The 20,151-nt window shown below is 35.9% G+C and overlaps 1 protein-coding gene across 3 annotated transcripts in view; it reads right to left on the reverse strand.

The window, feature by feature from the left end:
• Window positions 1–11,561: 11,561 nt before the first annotated feature.
• Window positions 11,562–20,151, reverse strand: part of LOC138690993 (esterase FE4-like) — a 29,339-nt gene continuing 20,749 nt past the window's right edge. For all 3 annotated transcript variants that reach the window (XM_069812615.1, XM_069812617.1, XM_069812616.1), the window contains exons 9-11: window positions 18,411–18,561; window positions 14,618–14,750; window positions 11,562–12,032 (exon numbers count right to left, since the gene is read on the reverse strand). In XM_069812615.1, the coding sequence (XP_069668716.1) occupies window positions 11,852–12,032; window positions 14,618–14,750; window positions 18,411–18,561 (465 nt within the window). In that variant the 3' untranslated portion in view covers window positions 11,562–11,851. The remainder of the gene's footprint in view (window positions 12,033–14,617; window positions 14,751–18,410; window positions 18,562–20,151) is intronic.

Genomic DNA, 20,151 nt, shown 5'->3' on the forward strand with positions numbered 1-20,151 from the left:
TTTAGTTGGGGGGACCTCCCTCCGAAAATATTGAACAGCTCTAGCATTCCTGCCTTGGATATATGCGCGTACCGGTACTACAAAATTATGTATACATTGCGGTATCAGAAATGGTAAATAATAAAGTATTAAGTAACTTACTGTACCGCTATTAATTTCTGGAACACAGAGTTCAACAATATTGAACTGATAGGTTTGCGAAGCATCAGAAATAATTTTTTGCCAGAAAATTTTTACGGGGAGGGACCCAAAGGCTTACAGCTCAACCTGAGGTTTATTGTGCTTACCACACCTGTTCTACTTGCAGCCGAACACCCACACTCTTGTACAAGTACAGCACACCAACATTGTATGAATTTAACTCAGGCAATGATATGGATGATGATGATGATAATGATATGTGGTTTAATGATGGCGAAATGAGCCAGAGATACAACATCGAAATTTACCCCGCAATTCTGCTTCGGTTGGTTGAGGGAAAATCTTGGAAAAACATCAACCACGTAACTTACCCCAACCAGGATTTGAACCCGGGCTGCTCGTTTCACGGTCAGACGTATTAACAGTTACTTCACAGCGGTGGGTTATAGTATCCTTGGACAAGTCCTGAAAATTGCACACTTATACACATAAATCATTGTGCTTAGGTGCTGAGCCTCCTGAGGTGCAGGATCCAATTGGGATAAATTGGTTCAATCGGCTTAAAGCCGGCTCTGATAAGAGTGTATAATAAAATAATTAAACAATTAAATAGCAGATAAAGTAGACTGAATGAAGCAAAAAATATAAGTACCAGTTCAATAAATAAATAAAATTAATTTAAAACTTTTACATTACTATCGAATATTCCTAATATATATATATATATATATATATATATATATATATATATATATATATGTAAGTACCGGTACATATTATATTATTGAACTCAATGGTAATTACAAAAAAATTCGGAATTTAATATTAATACAAAACGTAAGCAAATTAAATTTCCATAAAATCGATACAATCAGAAAATTGGCAGCCAGTACCGGTCACATATTACTTTTGACAAAAATCACATTCATATGTGTCAGATGTCTCAGGAAAGCTGGCACAGACTTCGTGAGTCCACATTTGACATGAAGAACATTGGATCCAATCTTCGTCATGAGATTCCCCGCAAAAAATGCATGTAGTTTTCTCCTTTTCGTCATTTTTCTTGGTTGTCTTGAGCTTTTTGGGAAGAATTTTCCTGATAGGGGGCGCTTCCCACGCACTAGGCTCTTGACTTCTCTCTTCAACTTTTCATTATTTTTTTTCTTCTAGATATGTCTTGTAAGGGCTGGATGTCAAAACCTCACTTCTTTCAGATTTTCGGCGTCGATTAACTTCTCGCTTCTTACTGGCATCCGGAATTGGGCTGACCTGCTGAATTGTTTCCTTTACAACAGTGCAGTGGTATCATTAGGCCTATCAGTACGAGTAGGCCTATTAGGACTAGTCTCATGATGTGAACTTGCCTTAGGTGCAAAAGTCATTTCAGGGAATGGAAGCATAGGCCTAACTGTTGGGCTCTCAGTTCGATCCACGTTCGAATCCATTGCTATGTCTGTCATCATTGATGGTAGGTAATCGAGCTTTGTGAATACATTGGGATTCAGGGGATGAATTCATGTTCACTGAAATCCTTTTATTGCAATTTCAGCCCGTGAAACTCTTGCGAAAACGTCACCTACAAGACTTGCTATTTCATATTCTATTACCCTTGCAGTGGGATTCTTTCTCATCTAGACCCCACAAGCTTCATAATATGCATCTTTAAATGGCTTCATGAAAACACTATCAAGAGGCTGAAGCTTATGGGTCGTATGTGGTGGAGTGCTTAACATATGACTATTCTGGTTTCGAGTATAGGTGATCACCTCCAAGTCCTTATGGCTAACATGGCTATCTAAAATTAACAAAACGGGGTTTTGAACAGAAGGATTGGCATAGTGATCAAAATGCTGCATCCATTTCAAGAACAATTGGGAAGTCATCAATCTGTTTGACTGAGCTTCACCTATGCTCTCTTTGGGAGCACCAATGAGGAGTCTTTCATTCATGCGTTGTCGAGGAAATATGAAGAAGGGTGGAATGTACTGACCCCCAGCATTCATACAGAATAGTATAGTAATACTTCTTCCCCTTTCAGCCGAAGTCAGTTTACCCACTTGATGGTTGTTTCAGCAAAATAACTTTGGAATGTTTTTGTATAGTAGTGACACTAGTTTCGTCACAGTTATAAATTATATAGGGTGTGAATTCATATTTTTCCATTAGATTTGTAAGACTCTCAAAGAATCGATTGACTTGTGGCTTGTTAAACCTAATTGATCTATTAAGACTTGTCGATTCAGGAGTTCAGAGAGACAAATTTGGGTGCCGTTTCATGAAATCATAATAAAACTGCTTACCAGCAGTCTTTTTGTCATGGTTGAATTGATGAGGAATTTTTAAGGCCTCAGAAAGTTGAAAAGCTAGATTCAAAAACTCTTTCCTTGTGAGTGGTAATAATCTATCAGATATATCTTTCACATGATCCAATAGAACACCTTCGAATTTGGCATTGAACGTGGGTTTAAAACGGCCAAGTGCAGGAGTGAATGTAATTTTCTTACCTATTTTTACGGCAGAAACACGATCAATCAACATACTTTTGGGGATATTGTATATTTCAGCAGCTTTGTGGATAGAAAGTTGGCCTGTTAACATTTATCTACAGCCTATTTCATAGAATATGGATGCTATTTTCCTTTGGAAGGTCTACTTATCACTGGAGGAATCATGAACGTCCTATAAAAATATTAAAAAAACATAACTTACATGAAACAATATGACCGGTACTGCAAGATCAAGAGGTGACCTGTACTGACTGACACACAGCGAAACATATAATATTTTTTTCTATAGCATCATTATGTTATGTAATTCATACATCATGACTGAATCGAATGAAACAAGATTTATAATGATACTTACCGAATTGCCTTGGCGTCAGTCAATTTAGATTAAATCGATTCACGCCACAGCAAACAGAAAAGTTTTTCAATCGACTTTGTTAACGAATGAAAGTAGATTTAAGTTTGAATTATTTACCAGTGATTATTGACTGTTAGAAGTAACGTACACTACATTGCACGTCCTGCTAATTGTTGTCGGTATTTAAAAACACACACTGACCGGTACTGTATGCAAGTCTGTTTTGGAAGCTCGAAATGACCGATTTTTGAAAATTTGCGGGCCCCTCCCGTCCAAACGCAAGGGGATAGAGACACAGATGCAATTCGACGAGCTCTATTCAACGCACTGGCCGACTTTTTTCTCACTTCACATACTGCGGAGTTATGGCGGAAAGAAAGTCGGCGAACTAGTGGTTTAAACCCTTCTCATTTTTTTCTCGAAAATCAGCTTGTGTTCGCGATTCCCATTTTGATGCTATCGTGTAAGGAGGAAGTCAAGGGGGAATGCGAGACCGCATCCCGTTCCTCGGTACGGCCATTATTTCCGGAATTACAGATCGAAATACTTTGGGTACGGAAAAAATGAGTAAAAAAAAAAGTGAGACGGATTTGCTCGATTTTCGTGGTGATTATCAGGGACCATGCGGGGATGCTACAATTAAAAGGGCGGGCCCCTGTGTCGATTCGTTCTCCGTGTATAGAGAAAAGTCTGTTTTGGAAGCTCGAAATGACCGATTTTTGAAAATTTGCGGGCCCCTTCCGTCCAAACGCAATGGGATAGAAACTTGTGCTTTATGCCACAGATGGAGTTCTACGAGCTCTATTCAACGGACTGGTCGGCTTTTTTCTCACTTCACATACTGCGGAGTTATGGCGGAAAGAATGTCGGCGAGAAAAAAATGAGAAGGATTTACCTTCTCATTTTTTTCTCGAAAATCAGCTTGTGTTCGCCATTCCCATTTTGATGCTATCGTGTAAGGAAGAAGTCAAGGGAGAATGCGAGACCGCATCTCGTTCCTCGGTACGGCCATTATTTCCGGAATTACAGACCGAAATACTTTGGGTACCGAGAAAATGAGTAAAAAAAAAAGTAAGATGGATTTGCCGATTTTCGTAGCGATTATCAGGGATCATGCGGGGATGCTACAGTTAAAAGGGCGGGCCCTGAGTCGATTCGTTCTCCGTGAATAGAGAAAAGGCTTTTATCCTCTATTACTATGAACACCCTTCAGCCTGTCTCTCTCAACAACAAAATAATTCCTTTCAGTGCTACTGTAAAAAATCTCGGCATCTATTTCGACTCTAATATGAACTGGGATACGCAAATCAGATATATCTGTAGAAAAGTTTTCTCTATCATGCATTCTTTGAAACGCCTGAAAAATTTCCTTCCTACTAAACTAAAACAAATTCTAGTACAGACCCTTGTAATGCCTCACTTTGACTATTGTGATGTTTTATATAGTGACCTAAGCGCCGAACTTTCTCAAAAACTTCAATGTGTACATAATGTCTGCGTCCGATTTATTTTCAATATCCGCCGACATGATCATATATCGGAATATTTTCTACGACTCTCCTGGCTCCGCTTGCAAGATCGACGATTAGTACATTCTCTTTGCCTGCTATATCGAATTATACATGATTCCACACCCAACTACCTTGCCTCTCGGTTTACTCTCCTAGCTTCACATCATAATCGTAATACACATTCACAGCACAATCTATTGCTATCAATACCACGTCATCAGACATCTCTGTACTCAAGTTCTTTCTCAATAGCCATGGCTCGCTCATGGAATTCGCTGCCGCTGGAAATCAGGGGTAGTCTTAGTCCTCAGTTGTTTAAAATTAGGTTGTTTAGAAATATTTTAAATGCACAGAACTAGTTTTAGGTATAATTATTATTATTATTATTATTATTATTATTATTTTACACAGTCATTATTTTATTTTTCCATTAACACTAATATCTAGGTAATTGTCATTGTCTCAATGTAACACGTGCTGTGCTGATCATACTAATTCTACTATTCCTTTAGTTGTGAGATTATATTCATATGTATTAATTCTTTTTTTTTCTTTTAAGTTAATACTTGTATACTAGAATGTATTTTTCTGTTTGTGATTATGTATTCGGTCTCTTTTTTTTATTACATATATATTTTTTTATTATTGTTATTTCAAAGTTAATACTGATTGTGTATAGGTATTCAATCTCCCTTTTTTACTTAATTATGTTTATTATTATTTTTAAGTTCATATTTGTATACCGGTATGTATTTTTTCTGTATGTGATTTGATCCTCGTTGAGTGGAAGAGAAGGCCTGATGGCCTTAACTCTGCCAGGGAAAATAAAACTATTATTATTATTAAAAGTCTGTTTTGGAAGCTCAAAATGACCGATTTTTGAAAATTTGCGGGCCCCTCCCGTCCAAACGCAAGGGGATAGAGAATTGTGCTTTATGCTACAGATGGAGTTCTACGAGCTCTATTCAACGCACTGGCCGGCTTTTTTCTCACTTCACATACTGCGGAGTTATGGCGGAAAGAATGTCGGCGAACTCATTTTTTTCTCGAAAATCAGCTTGTGTTCGCGATTCCCATTTTGATGCTATCGTGTAAGGAGGAAGTCAAGGGGGAATGCGAGACCGCATACCGTTCCTCGGTACGGCCATTATTTCCGGAATTACAGATCGAAATACTTTGGGTACGGAAAAAATGAGTAAAAAAAAAAGTGAGACGGATTTGCTCGATTTTCGTGGTGATTATCAGGGACCATGCGGGGATGCTACAGTTAAAAGGGCGGGCCCCTGAGTCGCTTCGTTCTCCGTGTATAGAGAAAAGTCTGTTTTGGAAGCTCGAAATGACTGATTTTTTAAAATTTGCGGGCCCCTCCCGTCCAAACGCACAGGGATAGAGAGTTGTGCTTTACACCAGAGATAGAGTTCGACGAGCTCTATTCAACGCACTGGCCGGCTTTTTTCTCACTTCACATACTGCGGAGTTATGGCGGAAAGAATGTCGGCGAACTAGTGGTTCTCATTTTTTTCTCGAAAATCAGCTTGTGTTCGCGATTCCCATTTTGATGCTATGATGTAAGAAGCAAGTCAAGGGGGAATGCAGGACTGCATTCCGTTCCTCAGTATGGCCATTATTTCCGGAATTACAGACTGAAATATTTTGGGTATGGAAAAAATAAGTCTAAAACTGTGCTCATTTCTCAGAATCACATAACATGCTCAGTCCTCGGTGACACTGTCAATTTTATTTTATTATAGTTACTCGTATGGTTAGATCATTTACCTTAACAGTCTGTTTCTCAGTCGCCTGGAGTAGCCAAACATAAGAAGCTCTGCAGGGTAAATGATGCCTCTGGTCTTACCTGTATTCTCTGATGATGGAACCTGTGTGGTAGTTTAAGGTTGCGGGATTTTTTTTACAATTTCCACGGACAGATATCGACATATAAAAAAATATTTGTAACATTTCTGTTAGTTTTCTGTTCATTTATGTTGTTTTTTACACCACTGAAAGAATTACGAGGATATTTTGTTAAGTCAAGGCAACTATATTATAATACAGCTGCAGGAATAGAAATTCACTAAATGCGATTGAAGTTGACTGGAATGTGCTTCGCAATGCTAGTACCAAATTGGGTCCAGGTACAGAAAGCAATGGGTAAGAGAAATTGAAAGATACATAAATAGAAATCATTGTTTTATTATGCACAAAAGGAAATAAAGTACATTACTCACAGCTAACATCCTTCAAAATAATCCTCCAAGGCTTCCACACATCTTTGCCAGCGATGAAGCAGGCACTGAATACCATCAACTGTGTGCGATTCGTCTATATGTAGGTCTACCACCTCTCACACTGAAACACTGTTAAGATGGCCTCTCTGTTTGCAAACTTTTCCACGCAGCAGCTTCTTCAATTGCGGAATATCAAAGTCACATGAACTGAAATTAGGCGAGTAGGGAGGATGTGCCAAGCCATAGAGACTACCTTACACAATCTCATTCTCAGGCCCATATTCTCAATAGTAGTTTAAACTGTATTCGAACTTACTTTAAGTTTAAACAAAAAACCGTATTCTCAAGTTGAATTTAGCTGCCTTCCTTGGTTTAAACATAGTTTAGTTTAAATCACCAAAGTCTGTATTCTCAATAGTAGTTTAATGTGCGTTTAATTTAGAGTAAAATGGCAATGTATAGAACACACGTCAAGCCAGTTTTGACATATGCTTCAGAAACCTGGACATACACCATAAAAGACCTGAGCAGAATTGAAGCCTCAGAGATGAAAATTCTGCGAGGTATTGTACAGAAGACACGGAGAAATAGGATACGAAACGACATAATCAGGGAAACTCTGAAGACTGAAAAATGTACAACACAATTAGAAAATATGAGATTGGGCACCTTAACCGAATCGAAAGGGAACGGCTGCCAAGAGAATATTAAATTTAAAACTGAAAGGAAGAGGACCAATGGGAAGACCATGGGAAAGATGGATAGATTAAATTCAGAAGAACTTACAAGAACGAGGATATAAGTGAGATGAAATAAACAGGAAAAAAGCTAGGGAAGACAGAGACGAATGGAGGCATATTTGGAACCGACCTTCTTAAAGGAGAACATGATAAAAGGATGATGAATGAATTAATTTAAACTACATGCAACTTAACTCATGGCTTAAACCATGCTCCATATTTTCAACTCTCTCTTGAAGGTAGATTAGTTTAAACTATTGTTTAAACCTAAGCCTTGTTGTTCTGAGTTTAACCAATCAGTTGGTAATCCTGCATTTCAGATTAATTGTTCTTTACTGAAATTATATATGTTAATTGTTGTTAATAAATCATATATATTATCTTATTTTGTATTTAAGATCAATATTTTATTTAATATCTTACAAATTAAATAATGTTTTTATATTCATATTATTGTATTATGATGCAACAATACTTACTTACTTACTGGCTTTTAAGGAACCCGGAGGTTCATTGCCGCCCTCACATAAGCCCGCCATTGGTCCCTATCCTGAGCAAGATTAATCCAGTTTCTACCATCATATCCCACCTCCCTCAAATCCATTTTAATATTATCGTCCCATCTATGTCTCGGCCTCCCCAAAGGTCTTTTTCCCTCCGGCCTCCCAACTAACACTCTATATGCATTTCTGGATTCGCCCATATGTGCTACATGTCCTGCCCATCTCAAACGTCTGGATTTTATGTTCCTAATTATGTCAGGTGAAGTATACAATGCGTGCAGCTCTGCGTTGTGTAACTTTCTCCATTCTCCTGTAACTTCATCCCTCTTAGCCCCAAATATTTTCCTAAGGACCTTATTCTCAAACACCCTTAATCTCTGTTTCTCTCTCAAAGTGAGAGTCCAAGTTTCACAACCATACAGAACAACCGGTAATATAACTGTTTTATAAATTCTAACTTTCAGACTTTTTGACAGAAGACTAGATGACAAAAGCTTCTCAACCGAATAATAACAGCATTTCCCATATTTATTCTGCGTTTAATTTCCTCCCGAGTGTCATTTATATTTCTTACTGTTGCTCCAAGATATTTGAATTTTTCCACCTCTTCGAAGGATAAATCTCCAATTTTTATATTTCCATTTCGTACAATATTCTGGTCACAAGACATAATCATATACTTAGTCTTTTCGGGATTTACTTCCAACCCTATCTCTATAAAAAAACAAAATAACTAAAGACTGATATCAGGCAGTATGATTTCTTAGCTTGTAGACGTATTATGGCTGGTTTGAAATAAAATATAATTTAAGAAAAAAAAAAAAAGGAACGCAAATTAATTTTAGAATTAGTAAAGGAAATCTTGCTTCACAGTGTTCATCTCTTCTCTTGTAGATACCTTTGTGACAATCCTGCTATTGCTTTAGAAAATTCATGTTTCACTTTACTTACAATATTTTGATATATGCTGTAATTGTCCCCAACATTTATTTGAAAATTTCCTGATGTGTAGTACCTTAAGGCTGTAAAAAATTTTGTCAGTTGGGGAAAGAGCATGGTTTCTTCTGTAGTTGATTTGATTCTGTCTTCTATTTGATTTAACACCATGCCTGCAGTATCCTAACCTATAAAAAACTCACTTTCATTCCATTCTTGAAAATGACTTACTCTTGGCCTGAAAGTTCTTGCTGTTAGTAAAATTCTTATGTCTTCATCTTCAATTTTATTAAAAATTTCCATCAATTCCTCCATCACTCACAATTACTAGCAATATTTTTCTCTAATAAACAGTTCACTTTTAGATTATAGTAAGAAGTTTAACCACAGTCTAGTATATAGTCGCGAAGCTCAATACGTAGTAAATATGCAAACATTAGGTAGTTGCTCACCACTAGGATCGCTAATACTGCCTCATTACAGGCAATGCAAAATAGTACCATCACAGACTATTGTTTCTAGCACCCTCAAAACTCAAGCTTGGTGACAGTATATAGTAGACTGTGGTTTAACCATTCCGCGTGGTTTAAACTATCAAACTTGATGGTTCAAACTAAAGTAATGTTTAAACCAAGAAAGGCAGTTGAAGTGAACAAGAGAATATGGTCTTTTGTTTTGAACTACAGTTTAAACTTGCAGTAAGTTAAAATATAGTTTAATATATGGCCTTCAGTTTGATAATTTAAACTATGCAAAATGGTTAAACTTCTTACTGTAACCTAAAAGCAAACTGTTTATTGGAGAAAAATATACTAATAATTGTGAGTTTAGAAGAAAATCATGGAGATGTTTAATGGAATTGAATATGAAAAAGTAAGAATTTTACCTAGAACAAGAACTTTCAGATCAGGAGTAAGTCATTTTCAAGAATGGAATGAAAGTGAGTTAGATTTAAGCTCCATATGGATTCTGCAAACATGGTATTAAATCAAATAGAAGGCAGAATAAAATCATCAACAAACATAAATCATATTCTTTCTTCAATTACCAATTATTTTTTTACAGCTTTAAGTTATTGCATCAGGAAATTTTCAAATAAATGTGGAGGACCATTATGGCATATATCAAAGTACTATGAATTTTATAAAGCAATAACAGTATTATCACAAAGGGTATATTAAAAGACCATACAAATGAAAAATGGTTTCTATCAAAAAGCAAAATTTTATCTGTGTACAAGAAATCTCGGTCTTTTGTTTTTAACTGTTGCATCATCATAATGCAATACTGTGAATATAGATAATTAATATTATTTAATTTTCAAGATATTAAGTAAAATATTTATCTTAAATGCAAAATAAGATGAAATAAGTAATTTATTAACTAAAATTAACATATTATTTCAGTGATTAACAATCAGAAATGCAGGATTACCAACTGAATGGTTTAAACCCAGAATCTCAAGGCTTCAGTTCAAGCAATAGTTTAAACTAATCTTCCTTCAAGATACTATTAAAATATGGAACATGGTTTGAACTACGGATTAAATTGCAAACAATTTAAATTGAACAGAGTTTAAGCTACTATTGAAAATATGGCTTATATTATAAAGCTTATTACTCATAGATTCAAAAGCAGCAATCCAAGCAATTGCTTCCAAGCACATAACTGATGATCGAAGTATAAATGAATGCTGCAAACTATTAACACTTCTACGAAAGCAAAATAAGATTATATACCTCCAATGAGTACAGCCACACATGGGCATGATGGACATTGAAATGGCAGATCAACTGGCCAAAAGAAGGATCACAGAAACCGCACTTTGTAAATAACACAACCACCTCTCAAGACTCAAGAAATAAAAGCAGCCTTCAAAAACCAGCAGCTAGAAGATGATAAGAATGCAGCAAAGGGGAAGAAATGTTGTTGTTGTTTTCTAATGCCAGGCGTTTGACAATAAAGTCATTTGACCTCTTGCACTCCAATATTTTTCAAAGATATTATCATGGCCAGCCACTGAAGCACAGATTTTGAGGTGTTCCGAATCCATTTCTTGGTTTGAGTTGCACAATGGGCAGTTAGGGGACTGATATATTCCAATTCTATGCAGGTGTTTGGCCAAATAATCATGGCCTGTTGCCAATCTAAATGCAGCTACAGACGATTTTCGTGGTACATCGGGAATTAACTGTGGATTATGATGCAGAGAGTTCCATTTTTTCCCTTGAGATTGTGCTATCAAATTTTGTTTGTAGCCACCAAAACGTTAAAATATGGTGTTCACTTAAATCGGCTACAACTTGCCATTTAACTGCTCCAATATGAAAGGGAAAGAAATGGAAAACATCTGGGAACTCAATGGAAAAGGGAAAGATCGTCAAGAGTTAGCTGGCCTGTTCCGTCTTATGTCTGGACATGATTACCTTGCTCATCATCTTCACCAGATCAAGATTCTTCAATCTCCAGCATGTCTTCTGTGTGACGAACCCAACATGACTGAGGGACATATTAATTTGAAACAAACTGAACCCCACAAAACAACAAAAGAAAGATGTGGAATATCTGTATTGGAAATCAGAAGGAAAATGATGACAATGTCAATGTCAAATCCTACCACTAGATAATAAATAAATATTTTTATAATCAAGCATTTTATTAACAATAAAGAACTTTGCCGTAACCATCTTACGAAAGTTATAAAATATTACTTCATAAAAAACAAATAGTTTTAACAAAATACATTACAATTATAATACTTTTCCGGTTCATATAACTTCACCATACTCATATCTTATCATAACATAGCCTTCCTCAATTTATGAGCAGGATTAATGTATGCCCTTGTTTTTTGAAGTTACAGTTAACAAATTTAATTCTGGCAACACTAGAAAAAATCACAAACATTGTAAGCACTTGTTCACAAATCACAGTTTTGCTTGCATTGTATTTTCTTGTCTGTACACCAAGTCCCAGAGTTGCATGCGTTCTTTCTCAAAATCATCGTGCATCTTTAATGTTGTACCAATGTCTAAATAGTTGCTTTTGTTCTTTTCTACTGGCCTCCAAGTCACGTCTAGGAGTGGTGTTATGTCTGGTGTTGGATTCCTGAAACAAGAAGCCAACAATTCACACAGTTATGCTTATAACTTACTGCACACAGGCTTCTTTGACAAGGGAAATGGGGGGAACATGTCCACCCCAATATTCTTTGGTTGGGAGTTGAGGGGATGTTCTCCCAACATTTTTCCAGAAATTACAGTTGCATATTTCTGCATTATTCATTATTACTAAGGCTAGTATTTCAATTACCTATAAATTACCAAAAATTGTCTTCAAAATAAGACATTTATGACCCAAAAATCCTTCAAAAAATACTCTCAAAACTAAAATAAGACCTAAAATACTGGGTGTTCAATTCAAAATGTGTCGTGGCTCGCTGTATGCCGTCATGTGGCTAGCCGATGAGCCTAGAGAATTCAATCTTCCAACACTTCCGCAGAGGTGTATAACCTATGAGGTAGAGAAGTTGCCTAGCAAGTACGGCGTTCATTCTGAAGAGTACTTACCAATACGTACGGTAACGCCGGTAGTGGCAGGAATGTGAACTGTTTGGAAACAAGTACTGTCGGGATATGGGAAGAGGGTTAAGACGATTGCTTACGTATTTGTTGACATTAACTTCACGGTCAACATGGACACGGAGCATTTGATTTGTGTTGTGGAATGTTACTGTACGCAACCGATGATAACAAATACCCTGCATACGACTTGCCGGCGCAAAACACAGTTCGAAAGAGGTTATGGTAGCACACAGACTGTACAGACCGCCATCTGTTGCTACGACGTTCAAGTTATAGCGTACACATTCTCAAGTTCAGATTGAAGAACGCCTTAAATAATAGGCAACTTCTCTAACATATAAGCTGAAACTCGCTTCAAATCGGTGACCCAAGAACAGTGACGTCATGACACACTTTGAAATGAACACTCAGTAGACTTTATTAACTAATGTATTACAGTGAAACCTCTCCTTACAGACACCCCCAAGATACGGACACTCCTCGTATAAGGATAGATTTTTATGTCCCAACTGAAATAATATAGAATTAATGATAAATTTAACTCTTATTTACGGACACGGACAGCTGTTTCACAGTCCTAAAGCTTGCTTTACCTCCTGATTACGGACAGCACTTGGATTTCAAGACCTAATGTGTTACAAAAATGGAAAATTTAGATTTGAGAACTGTACAGAAATTCCTTAACATGAAAGAAGACAACAAGGGTCTCATAGGCTACCACTAGCCCAGCCAGCTTCTCCTTGTTAGCTGGAAGCGGGTGGATAAACAAAGTCATAAAATTTAACCTGTCCGATGGGTCCAAGGTTTCTGCGATTGTGAAATTGTATTCGATACATGATACAGTTAGTAGGATTATTCTCTTCACTTCAATCAGTTGTTCTGTTTCGAGAGACATGGCACCTGAACGTGAAGGTTAACTTGAAAACTGTAAATTACAGTACTGCACAACTGTAGACCTAGAATAAAATTGCATGGCACAGTACTGTATTTTCCTTTTTCGGTCTTATCTACTGTAGTTAGAAGTTGCATAGAATTTACTGTAGTACAGTAGACTGCATTTAGAATTAAAATACAGTAATACATTTCATTTAAAGCGTGAAGGGATACATAATGCACATTATAAATTCACTGTTAGATTGGGGAGCCTCCCTCCCAATAAAGGACACCTCCCAGATGCGGACAGATTGTTACGTCCCTTTAATGTCCGTAAATGAGAGGTTTCACTGTATATGTAACTAGTCTGCGATGTATGCAATGGAAGGGGAAAGGAACTGGCCACCCTACCCCATTATCTTCTGGCTTAATTTCCTCATGAATGATCCCTTACTGGTGTCACTTATGAGGTTCAAACCTGTCTTCGAGCAGTTAACTAAACAATAGCATATTGTGAATATAGTGGAAAAGATGTTGTGCACAGTTTAATATTATACTAATTACTTACTTACAAATGTTTTCAGGGAACCCAAAGTTCATTGCCATCCTCACATAAGTCTAATTAATAATAAATTTCAAATAATACTTGCTAGTAACGTTCCTTTCATGGAAGTTGGCAGCTTCTTGAAAGACAAATGATGCTATCAACGTAACAGAAAGTAACTGCCAATTTTAGTATTAATTATTAATACCGAAATTTGGAACAAAGTTGGCAAAAGAAAATTCAACTTGACAACTAGAAAATCACTATAATCCACTAGCATATGTAGTAACAGAGACAAAATAATTAAGCTTCGCCCTTAGGGTACAAATTAAGAAGACCCAGGCTTATAAGCAACAACTGTCGAAATACTACAAAAATGATTTACCACGCAAGTCATCGTAGTGTCATGTAATTTCTATTTGTGCTAAAGTTTGTTAGTGAATAAGTCTGGAAGTCAATTAAATTTGTATATGCTTAGAAGTGAATGTCTGCTGTTAAAATGAAGAGGTGTAAAATCGAGGAGGAACAGCAGCAGATCACAACTTTACTGCCAATCATCTGTCAACAGGCGAGCATTGTATAATTTAACTCTGCTACACTTTGTTTTATACCATTAACTTCACCTGAAATAGCAACATCAAACTCAGTGATGGCAGTAGCATGTCCTCTCCTTGTTAGTCTATGGCACTCACCCTGTTTTTGCGAAGTTGGTCCATAATTTCACCATTCTTGACAACGTCTTGTATTCTGGTGACCCAGGATCCAAATCCATATCCAGTAAACCAACATGAAACAGGTAACCTATATCATCAGCATGGCAGACACCTGCAGCAAAATCAAAAGATTCAGTAACAAGAAATAAAATCCATTAAACTGAGCAGATGCACAAGGTTTGTATAGCAATGCGATAAAGTTAAAAAAAATCTTGTGGAAATTTGTGCCAGATGGCCAGGTTTCTTCAACCTTTGTTAAATTATAACAGTGTGTTATTCCATTTTAACTGTAAACTTAACAGCTGAAGCATTTCTTCAACTACTGTTAATACTAACAGGCTGTTAAAACCTATGTTAATTTAACTGCCCAATTTCATGCAGTTAAATCATTTAACTCCTGTTAGCATAGAAGTATCCAATATGGCTGGTGTGTTAGATGCTGAACTTACATATCTGGTATATTATTTCTCCGTTCCATTACTCTTTCATCTTACATATCTGGATTATTTAGAAAATGATATCCATGAATACATAAACAGAGGGGTTGATTTCTGTGATTTGACAGACCAGAAGTTCATACAAAGGTAAAGGCTATTTTCTGCCAAGCCTCACTTTTCGTTTTCAACTTAGATCCGTTTGTTTGTTTATTCTCATTAATTGGTTTATACTGCGAAATAATTTTCAACAGAAGGTTTCTTTCGAACGAAGAGAAATTAGTCCCATGATTTCTTTTTGTTCCAGTGTTTTCCATTTCATAACAGCAATACCAATACGCCACTCCACGCTATTGTGATACAGACGAGGAAAGAAGCAGAAATCAAACCTGACAGAATAGAAAGACTTCTATCCTCTCTGAATCAAACAACGGAAACAAGCGAGAATCGCAATTGTCAGAGTTCAGAAAACAGAAGTGAGCCTATACTTGGTTATAGGTTATGGTTAAACTCTAGAATCTCTGGTCCTAACAGAGAGTTAACAAACTGAATGTTAAAATGTGAAATGTAAAGTTGATGAAACGCAATATTTTTAACAGCAATTCATACTTTTAACTTATAGTTAATTAACGCTATGTTAGGTGCATTTTAACAAAGGTTGAAGAAACCGGGCCACAGATAAGTTGCATACATTCCATTAAGATTTCTATCTGAAATTATGTCCAAATTATGACTGAAATAATATAACTTATGCTGTCTTCATCATCATCATCATCATCATCATCATCATCATAATATCACATAAGATACGTCAGTGATATATTAGTAGTTCTAGCCATCACTTTAGAAGTTTTCCCAGTCCTTTATGGTCTTCCTTTTTAGACTTTCTGAATGTATGACAAAATTAATTTTGCCATATCAAGAGTTTCCAATTATTTCTGTAGTGTAATACAGTTCAGTCTCTGAAATGTTCTGATATATATTTTAAACTCTTTCATCCACGTGACTGTGTTGCATTTAGGCCGCACAAGGCATGATATTTAAAAAGAAGCGACAAGGAATTCATCTAATCCCTATAAATCGTGAAACGTTTATGTTGTTTCTGATTGTTATTGTGAGCATGACTGGAATTGTAAGGATGTTTGAGACTTGAAATAAAATGTTGATATTTCTTTTATTTCTATCTTTACACTCCCTGCATTAAAATTCAACAAGACAGACCCTTCTTGTTAACAACTTCATAATCACTTCCTCATTCCATATGGCCTAGTCTCGAGACAACAATGCAAATGATTCACAAATCAATATGACGCCAGTAAGTTATTTGAAATTGTAGCAAATAATGTCATTACAAAGAATTTGATTCATTTGGAAATTAATACCACAGTTGAGTACTTTAGAATTAGACTATGTTAAATTAACTATTTCGAACTAGGAGAATGCACGAAGGACAAATCATGGAAGAACATAGCTGACGACACTCCAACAAATCCAAGATGCGCAGCAGTTGCACACTTCCGAATGGTTACAGGTCACGACTATCTTTCCTCACATTTACACACAAATGGAATTCTGAACAGTCCTCTTTGCCAACTTTGCAGTACACAAGAAGATATGAACAGTTCTCATCACGAACATCTGTGACCGATATTGGGAAGCATGTGCAAAACTCTCTTCCTAATACTTTTTTTTTATTACGTATCACTGTTATTAATTCAAAGTTTTGTTCGTGTACACACTGTATGTATTGTATGTTTTAAGGAATGACCACTGGTCAAGTTCTAAGCTGCATTAGATAAAAAAAACTATTTCTGTTTTTATACTCTCAGCATTTACTAATCACCCCCTTTGTTTACAAATAAATTTTTATTAAGTTAAAGTAGTTTAATATTTCAATATTCTTTTGAGAAGATTAACTCAGATCACTTGAAGACCTGTGAAGCATTAAGATCAGAAGAAACTACAGTTCAAAAGTATTGGAAAGCACGACTGCTAATGGCTTCATTGCCAGATGCAAGGCACTAGACAACAACAACAACAACAACAACATCAGTTATTCATAGATTTCAAAAAGGCATATCACTCAGTTAAGAGAGAAGTATTGTATGATATTCTTATTGAATTTGGTATTCCCAAGAAACTAGTTCGATTAATTAAAATGTGTCTCAGTGAAACGTACAGCAGAGTCCGTATAGGTCAGCTTCTATCAGACGCTTTTCCAATTTACAGCGGGCTAAAGCAAGGAGATGCACTATCACCTTTACTTTTTAACTTTAGAATATGCCATTAGGAAAGTTCAGGATAACAGGCAGGGTTTGGAATTGAACGGGTTACATCAGCTTCTTGTCTATGCAGATGACGTGAATATGTTAAGAGAAAATCCACAAACGTTTAGGGAAAACACGGAAATTTTACTTGAAACAAGTAAAGCGATCAGTTTGGAAGTAAATCCGGAAAAGACAAAGTATATGATTATGTCTCGTGACCAAAATATTGTACGAAATGGAAATATAAAAATTGGAGATTTATCCTTCGAAGAGGTGGAAAAATTCAAATGTCTTGGAGCAACAGTAACAAATATAAATGACTCTCGGGAGGAAATTAAATGCAGAATAAATATGGGAAATGCGTGTTATTATTCGGTTGAGAAGCTTTTGTCATCTAGTCTGCTGTCAAAAAGTCTGAAAGTTAGAATTTATAAAACAGTTATATTACCGGTTGCTCTGTATGGTTGTGAAACTTGGACTGTCACTTTAAGAGATTAAGTTATTTGAGAATAAAGTTCTTAGGAAAATATTTGGACCTAAGAGGGATGAAGTTACAGGAGAATGGAGAAAGTTACACAATGCAGAACTGCATGCATTGTATTCTTCACCTGACATAATTAGGAACATTAAATCCAGACGTTTGAAATGGGCAGAGGATGTAGTATGTATGGGGTGAATCCAGAAATGCATATAGAGTGTTAGTTGGGAGACCGGAGGGAAAAAGACCTTTGGGGAGGCCGAGACGTAGATGGGAGGATAATATTAAAATGGATTTGAGGGAGGTGGGATATGATGGTAGAGACTGGATTCATTTTGCTCAGGATAGGGACCGATGGCGGGCTTATGTGAGGGCGGCAATGAACCTTCGGGTTCCTTAAAAGCCATTTGTAAGTAAGTAAAATCTTTCGCTAAGCGTTTACATTTACTGTACACATTATTCCAACCTGAGCAGAACAGCACAGCACTGCAATGTGACTTGTTTTGTAACCTTTAACAGTCTCTTTCTCAGACTGTTTCGTGTACATTAAGTATTTCATTCATGCAAGAACACTGTTACCTCTATAACATTACCTTCATAATCCTGCAGGCCTATCAGTCGTTTAAACAGACCAAGGTGGCCGTCAAAACTAAACTTATAAAAGTATACAGGCTCTGTAGACAGCAATGACAGCTTCTTTACACATGTGTATGTTTGATACGAGAACCATGAATCAGTAGTGAGCTGAAAAAATGGGAACAAAATTTAAATATGATAAAATGACAAATGAAGGAAACATAAAACAAAGAAATAACAGAGGGATGTAGCTTTTCACCAATGTTCTTCAAACATCTACATAGACAATTTGACAAGGATATGAAAGATGATGAAGCTCCAGAATCAACCTAGGTAATAATTACCTCAACATTTTAATGTCAATGACCCAGTTCAAAAGGAAAACAACTCAAAATCTGAAGTTTTGTGAACTCTGCATTTTAAAGCTTCATGTTTCTGTGAAAAATCAAAGGATGGTTGAAATTACTTCAAATTCTGTTAATGCTGTTTTATATATACTGTAAGTTTCAAATTAGAGTGTGTTAAGTGAATTTTTCACAGCACATGAAGCTTTAAACTTCAGGTTTCTCAAAACTTTAAAATGTCAAAAATTAAGTTCATACTACGCTCCTTCCTACTGCAGAATTTCTCTGTTATTCTGATGTTGAATCCTTCTATGCCAGACACAATCTTCTTCTCCATCCATAGCATAGCAAGTGTAGTGATGTGTTCCTAGGACATGATGTTCCTTAAGAATGTTTATGCTCGACCATACCGAAATGTAGTAATTATACACCTGGTAGCAGTCCTTTAATGCATATCATTAAAGTACACCTATTCATTAAAGTTCAGGTTTTCGATTATTTTCGGATATGCAATCGAAAGACAACGAGGGAAACGTCACGAAGGCTGGAAATCCAATACTGTCGCAGAAGGTTATGTTCTGTTACTATAACAATTAGCATTAATTGTAAATAATATTCAAATAAATTCAATTTGTCATCTCGTTTTTCAATGTCGAATTCAATTTCAAGGTTATATCAAGATTAATTTTTATCTTACTCTCTAGATTATATCAAGGTCGTCGGAATTTGTTTCCTGGAAAAAATCAATACTTTCGAGTCTGTGCACATCTCACAATTTATGAGGTAGGCAATTGCACTCACTCACATAACAATAACATGAATACTTATGAATAATTTCAAGTTAGAAATATGGTCGAGCATAAAAAGTCGTATGAAACTTGCCTATAATGGTAATTAAGACGCTCGTATGAAAATTATGAAACTTGCTTGCGCTCGTTTCATAAACATCCTCGCGTCTTAATTACTACCATTATAGGCTCGTTGCATAATGTACTATTAGTATCTTCATTACCCTCATTACCACATATCCAACTGTTGTCATATTCTATTCTGTGAAATTTTCTGTTGTATCCAGTTTTTCCCACCTTTTGTTTTCTGATTTATAATCAAATTAAGTGTATGCATTCCCAACCGTTTCACTTCAATTTTTTCTTCCATATTTCTCGTAAAGAATGGATTAGTTAACAAACTCTTGACTGAATTCATTTCAGTCCACAAAGTAACACTAATAGTAAAACGCAAGAAGATAAAGAAGAAGATAATATAATATATTTGTTAGCCTTAATAAACACAATGAGTTTATTGCATCGTTAGTTGTATTAATAATAATAATAATAATAATAATAATAATAATAATAATAATAATAATAATAATAATAATAATATCTGTTATAACGCAAGATATTAATGCCAT

The sequence above is a fragment of the Periplaneta americana genome, chromosome 16, assembly GCF_040183065.1.
Source record: "Periplaneta americana isolate PAMFEO1 chromosome 16, P.americana_PAMFEO1_priV1, whole genome shotgun sequence".
Classification (NCBI taxonomy): Eukaryota; Metazoa; Arthropoda; class Insecta; order Blattodea; family Blattidae; genus Periplaneta; species Periplaneta americana.